General features: G+C 33.9%; 1 protein-coding gene across 1 annotated transcript; it reads right to left on the bottom strand.

Annotated features, from left to right (window-relative positions):
* Positions 1–771: 771 nt before the first annotated feature.
* LOC108462076 (subtilisin-like protease SBT1.9) lies at positions 772–5,527 on the bottom strand. Its single transcript, XM_017762075.1, has 3 exons — positions 5,413–5,527; positions 4,500–4,991; positions 772–3,080 (listed from the first exon to the last, which is right to left on the bottom strand). Exons 1-3 carry the CDS (start codon positions 5,525–5,527, stop codon positions 772–774), a joined length of 2,916 nt encoding a protein of 971 aa, XP_017617564.1.
* Positions 5,528–7,623: the final 2,096 nt, after the last annotated feature.

Consider the following 7,623-nt stretch of genomic DNA (forward strand, 5'->3'; position numbering starts at 1 on the left):
ACACTCAACCAGTTTCACTGCAGATCTACATCTAGCCTGTGTGTCAACACAAAGATTGGCTCTACTGTGTGAGTGAAATCAAGATCAAAGTAACATCAAGGGAACTGTGTTGAAAGCACTGAGACAAGATCAACCTGGAAGGATTTGGAGTGGGCCTCAAAATATCACTGCATCTTACATTCTAAATTGTAAACCAAAGGGGATGGATGAACTGTGGAGCAAAAACCATTAAAGCTCCCCCCCTGTAGGGATGGATGGTTCATAAATTGTTCTATCATGTGCCTAATGATGCAAATTAGGTTGACTTGAGGGCGCTAATCAATGCACGTTTCCTTCAATATAATTGTCTTCAGTTTTGTCAAAAGAAATACAGAGTCTACCAGAATTTTCGTTTGGCATGTTAATGTATGGCTTGGACTATGGTGCATAAACTCTGCGGGTCTTATGCCTGAAAAAACACCACTAACAACCGACAAAACTAGATGACAATCTATCTCATATGTTGACACCAAAGTTTGAATGTTTAACCATTGTTCTTAGAAATTACTTGCCAACTTTTTGCCCAAAGATGCACCATTCTAGTATAATACAATTGGATGGACCTAACAATTTGTATTATTTTGTATCATAATCATATTTAAGGTATTATGATTTTTATATAAATTTAATAGTTTGAGTTATGTAGATTTGATATGTGACCTCATAATAGAGTACAGGGATTTCTTGGGATTGACTCATCTTCTGGCTTTTAGCTATGAATTTTGGCAAACTTTACTCTTTTAAGTCATATAATGTACAGAGAAACCATATAAATAAAGTAGCAGAATAAAAGAAAATGGAATGGGAAATAATACAGTAACGCAGGGGCTTAATTGACATCATATTGGATAAGGCCCAATCAGAGCATTTAACTATGGGTTTCTGTGATGTGATGGTTGTAGCCATAATTGGACTTGTTACCATGTATTTACCAGCATCATCCCTCCAACTCAAAGCACCAAACATCACATCTTTCTTCAATAATTTTGGGCCCTCCAACCTGAGCTTGTAGCTTTGTTTCTCATATTTCTGCTTGAAAACCAACTTCGGAGGCTCCACCATCACCTTTATACCATCCATGCCTGTCACCTTTGCCGTATAAGCCATTCCTCCTTTGCCCACATTTGTTACCGTCCTCTGAAATTCTTGTTCAAACTTATCAGCTGAAGTTGAAAGCCCATCATCATTGAAGAAAGCTATGAAAGCAGGGTAATTAAGATCCAAGGACCGGTTCATGCAGTCGTGACTTAGCTTCGTAAACATTCGGATTTTCTTTGATGTGTAGTTCATTGCACACAGCAGCTTCATGTAGTCTTGTGGTTTTGCATCGTACACAAGCCCGGGATCAAGAGCCTTGATGGGATTGATGTGGCCAGCTCCAATGTCTAGAGGACTAGCGGGCTGGTTAAAATTTGAGACATCTTTAATGGGGCTTAAATTGTTGTCAAATGGATTGGCAGTGGTCATAATGGCAGAGCGAATGGCTGCAGGGCTCCAGTCAGGGTGCGCTCTCTTTACAAGTGCTGCCACGCCTGCAGCATGGGGTGCAGCCATAGAGGTTCCTGATAAGATATTGAATTTGCTAAACGAAGGATGTGATCCGACTTTAGTAACTTCACTGACTGGAGACCATGATGCTAACACTAAAGAACCAGGAGCCAATATATCAGGCTTTAGGACATTGGGACAGCTTAAAAATGGCCCTCTGGAACTATAAGCATCTACCTTTGGTGCTGGTTTTGTGCCAATCCTTGTTTTCCGAAATTGAAACCTTCCCCTGGGATCACTGTTCTGCTTTATGTAGTCTATCACAGTTTGACCATCATCAAGGCCAATAAATGCTGCTGGGAATGAGCTTCTAGTGTAAAGTTCAGATAAAAAAGAATAATTGGATATGAAAACAGCTGCAGATACCATTGCAGACTCTGCATTTTCGACTTGATCGTTTATACTTAGATGGTCCTTGCAAACGATTATGTTGTTTCGTACTTGCCTTAGTTCCTCCACGCTTGCACATTCATCCATAACAACGAGAGGCATTTGGTTTCGAGAAAAATTACCTGGATACAAGGATTCAAAGGTGATTTGCACTCCATTTCCCAAAGTCAAAATTCCATCAAATTCACGATCTATAGAACCAGCAGCCACGGTTAACATCCATGGTGCTCCATTGACTAAAGACCAATATAAAGGCCCATCGTTTCCGGCCGATGCTGCTATGAAAATACCCTTTTCCATCGCTGCGAAAGTGGCTACTGCTATCGGATCATCATCCAAGACATTGTTATCCACGCTTAACCCCAAAGATAAGGACAATATATCAACTCCATCTTGAATTGCCTGGTCAATTGCAGCAAGTACATCGGATGTGTATGTTCCATATCTCCAAACTACTTTGTACATTGCTATATGAGCCCGTGGAGCCATGCCATTAGCTGTTCCTGAAGCATAGCCAAAATAGGAAGCTCCTTTTGCAGAGTTACCCGCAGCAATTGATGATGTGTGAGTTCCATGTCCATTGATATCCCTAGGGGAATTCATTGGAATAGTTAACTTAGGATGGCTAGAAAGCAACCCTTTGTTGTAAAACCGAGCCCCGATGAGTTTCTTGTTGCAAAAGGAAGAACTGAAATTGGTGCCTGACTCGCATTTTCCTTTCCATCTGGTGGGAACTTGAGCCATCCCCTCATCACTATAACTCTCACTCTCAGGCCAAATTCCAGAGTCCACTATACCAATAATGACATCTTCACCATAATTTGGAGCTGTCCATGCACCTGAAACTGAGTTTAAACCAAGAAATTGAGAAGTATGAGTTGTATGGACAGTGAGAGGACGATCTCGAGTGAATGAAAGGTAACCAAAGGATTTCTTTAGGGATTCAAGCTTCGATAAGGTGAGAGTAGCACTGAATCCATTTATAGAATGAGTGTAAGTGTATAAATGTTTGGAAGTAACGGTGGAAGAGGCTGAAGCTGCTTCAGAGGTGTCTGATATGGAAGAAAGCATTGAGAAATACCAGCTACCATGCGTGCTTGTTCCTGCATTGAGAAATACCAAGCATGCATGGTAGTGGGAGACAGATTATAAGTAAAACATAATATCAAGTTTAAAAAAAAAATTAAAAATTTTAATATTGTTTTTTATGTAAAGATTAATTAAAAAAAATTAAAGTTCAACCTAGTGGAGGGTGTGGAAACTTTAACTCTTGTTTTCTAAGTGCTTGCAAAAAAAAAATCTATTGTCATGTGCTGTTCCTTCCCAACCAGGAAATGCAAAAATAAAGCACATGTTGAAGTCACAAACTGCCATAATATTTTGAGTTGGTTCACCTTTCCATCCGATATAAGGTATTTGACAAGAAGGCGAAATGCATGCTTTTATGTGTGTTCCATCTATGGCCCCAATACAATCCTTTAAAATAAATACAAGTAATGAGATAAAAGTTAGAAATAATTTATATTTTAAAAATATAAAGATTGTGTAAATTTTACCTTAAAGTGAGGCCAATATCTTGTATCATGTCGAATATGGTTCGGTACTTCATCGAATTGACCTTCAGTGGGTTTAATCGTGTCCATTCCCATTCGAGCAAATATATGTAACATATCAGTAAAAATTCGACTAACAGTTTTCCCAGATCGTTGAAGTCGCTCTGCTGCATTTGAATTTGATTATCTGTTTCCAAGAATATACAATGATAATGCTAACTTCTCCATCGCAGATACATTCCCATGCTTTAAGCCATAATTGGTTTGCAAATCATGCAACAAGCTGTGAAATATATTTTTTGGCATCCTAAAACTATTCATGCAACGACCATCATGCCCATTTAATACTTCGTCCACCCACATTTGACTTGTATAATTTGAATCCATACACGGTTGCTTAGTGAAATAAGTTTCATGGTGTAGCAATACACTGCTTAACAATTGTTCTTCCTCTTCATGATAATTTTTGTGCTCAACTTGTGTAACAATTGTGGCTTTTCTTCGTTGAGCTTCTTCACTTAATTCAGGGGTATCATAATTCATATAAAACTATTATACATATTGTTAAATTCATCCATAACCTGAAAAAGTAATCAAATGAAAATAAATTAATAACTTGTGACATTCTATACAACATAAAAATTGAATAAAAGCATAGCTAAAATACCAAACATAAAAATATCATACATTAGGTTTACATATAAAAAGTAGATCATACATTAGTTTTGCATATAAAAAGTAGATTATACATTAGGTTCACATATAAAAAAGTAGATCATACATTAGTTTTGCATATGAAAAAGTAGATCATACATTAGTTTTACATATAAAAAAGTAGCATAGTTATATTACAATAATAATTCTAAGGAGCTTATGGTGGAGGTGATGGATGGTACGGTTGGAAGGGAAATGAGGATGTTGCTACCAAGGATGAAAATGATGTAATTGGATTTTGTTCAGCATACTCACGTTGAAGCCACCAAACCCTAACATCTAGATGTAAGTTCCAAAACACTTCTCGTTTCACCGGTATTTGGGACATTTTGATGGCAAAATAGTACAATTCATCTTTTTTTGGAATTTCATCTCCCAAATTACGCAAAGCATCCATTGCATTTGAAATAGTATATTCAGAGTGAGGAAAAACAATTTCATTCACTGACTTCCTTGGACTAGCTATACTCTCACACAGTTTCTTAATATGAGTAGCCAATGAATCTCTTGATGATTTTCTACTTGAACTTGATTTTTTTTCTTTACCGTGTACAACCCCAAGTGTTTCCTTTCTTTGATTAGGAGTTTCACGAGGAGGGTTTGATGGTACCTCATTAGGAGGGATACTTTCATTCTCATTACTATTTTCATCTGAATCACCAAATCCCTCATTAGGTGTATCATCTCCCATAAGAACCCCACTTGGAAGAACACCAGACGAAGGTGCCCATGCATTCTCTCCAGTGGCTACAATGCCACCAAACATTTGCCACATTAAATCATTCAATCGTGGTTCAATTCCTTTCTTCTTAAATCCTTTAAAATTAGGATTTTCCTACATAACATGTTAAATGTTATACTCAGATATTTATATTTGTAAATTATTAATTTCACTAAACTTTATGCATTAAAATAATGATAAAGTTAACACTAACTTGTATTTTTTCAGCCCACCATTCTTCGATAGCATCGACCGTCTTTTTAGATGGACACTATCCAATACCTGTAGATTCCTTAAGCAACTCCCTCCATAACCTTCATTCCTTTTTTAATGTATCCCACTTGTTTTTCAATTGAGGTTTTTCATAATTTTTTTGAGTTTTTGCTTGAAAAAGAGCAATGACATTTTCCCATCCTTTTGAGTTTAGATGAGTTGTTGGTCTATTACCAGCATTGACTTCATTCACGCAAAGCTCACAAAATATCAATGTCAGCTCATCATCCCAAACAGCTTTTGTTGCTAAGGTACTATCTCCCTCCACAAATTTTCGTGTCTTTACCATCTATTATCATTATTTTGATTTTAAATGTCAATCGACATAAAACCATAAATATATAATTAGATATAATAATATAGTTTCATAAAAATTAAGAATAACACATCGAAAAAGATGAAAGCCATAAGATGAACAAGAAAGAAAAAATTCTCAAAGATCCGTGGTAAACAATAACGAGGATATAGAAAGGATAATTGATTATGACTATCTTTTCAAAGTGTAAGCAAACTTGAGCGTTTGGTTTTCTTAGCAACACTAGTCATCAAATTTTACATTAATCTAAAAAAAAGCACACATTTAATCACTCAAGGTTATGGCATCAATCTCATAGTATAACTAATTATTTATGATTATTTGCTTTTAAAATTTTAATAATAAGCTATTATTTATTAAAAATATAAGAAATAGGTACGATTTTGAAACAATTTAAAATAATTAAAAGGAAATTTAATTTAATGATCAAAATAAATTTAAATTTTAATAATTAAAAATATTTATTATTTAATTTATTTAAAGTTTTAAAATTACATTAATTTTAAATAGATCGCAAACTAAGAAAAGAAAAACAATGAGAAAAAGAAAAAGAAAGGGTTGGAAGGGAAAAAAGGAGGTGACTTTTTTAAATAGACTTCAGATAGATTTTTTGAATAGACTCTTAAACATTAAATATTCAATACACGATTAATATCATTGAATTAAACAAATTGATAAATTGATATGGATTTATACTAATTTACCTTTATTTTAAAGAATAATTTTAAAATTTATATATTTATTGTAATACAAAATCATAATTTTAAAAATTAAATATTTATATTAGTTTGTTATTATTTTCTAAATATTATTATTGTTGAAATGCTATAAAATGTAATTGAATCATTAAAAATTGTCTTAGTTGCATATAAATTATTTTAGTAAATTATTAGTTTTTAGTAAAAAGATATTAGTTTTAATATCATTTATTTAAATTAATATCATAAAACTTAAAATTTAAATTATTTACCATTCGAAAAATCAACTTATTATTAAATAATTGATTTAAAATTGAAAGTATATTAGTTAAATATTTAAGAGGTTAAAAATAATGTAAGAATTTAGTAAAAAATTGAAAGTATCTCTCGGACTCATCTATTAGAAAGATTGGTAAAAAATTGAAAGTATCTCTTGGACTCATCTATTATTTTAGTAAATTGAAAGTATGCATTCAATATTGCTAATTAACTTTAGAGGCAGTAATTCACTAAAGATGCATTCCGACAACAATTCTGGCGATAACAGAGTAGCTAAGAATTATATCAATGCCATATAGGTGATCAATTACTTACAATTCCAAACACAACACCGTCGAAGGCAGTATGATACTCAAAATTTGGAGTTGGAAACTCAAGAGTGGGATAAGCAAAAGTAAGAGGAAGCTCAGGGCAGCCCAAAAAGATGTACATACAACAGAAAAGTAAGCATAAACAATATAGAAAAAAATGTATTATGTTTCAACATTAAAAAATTTAACTAGTACCAGAAGCATAATTATGTCTCAAGCATTAAGATTACCAATCATATTTAAATTTATTTACGTTTGACCCTGAAAATATCGCCCTCCAAGTTAGACTTCTATGGTTGTTGGTCGGTAGTTTCTGTTGGATATGTTCTACAGTTTTCTCTTCACTTCAAAACAAAATTATTGTTTAGTTAAGTAAAAAACGCTGTTGGTAGGTACAACTCAAAGACCAAACTGCTGCAGTAAGTCTCTTTCAATATATTTACTAATTTTTCTCTTCATTGAATCACTAGTTTTTTAATAAACAATTATTTGTAGATGATATTTGAATTTACTGCGAAGCACATGCTTAGTTACGAACCAGAAAAATCGTCAGATACTATAGCCCTAAACTTATCCAACTTCTTGGAGGGATGATGGCATTTCCTATAAGTGTCCCTCGTACGACTTTCTGAGATGTAAAAGGTAAGCCATTCAAGAAAACTAGAATTCCCAAAACGGAATTAAAATTTTTATATATAAACATTGCAGAGGCAGCAAAAAGTAATACAAGTAATAAGTAAATTAGTGGAAGAGAGAATGAATTCGGGAGAAGGTGGACGAA

Source organism: Gossypium arboreum, chromosome 11 (assembly GCF_025698485.1).
Source record: "Gossypium arboreum isolate Shixiya-1 chromosome 11, ASM2569848v2, whole genome shotgun sequence".
Classification (NCBI taxonomy): domain Eukaryota; kingdom Viridiplantae; phylum Streptophyta; class Magnoliopsida; order Malvales; family Malvaceae; genus Gossypium; species Gossypium arboreum.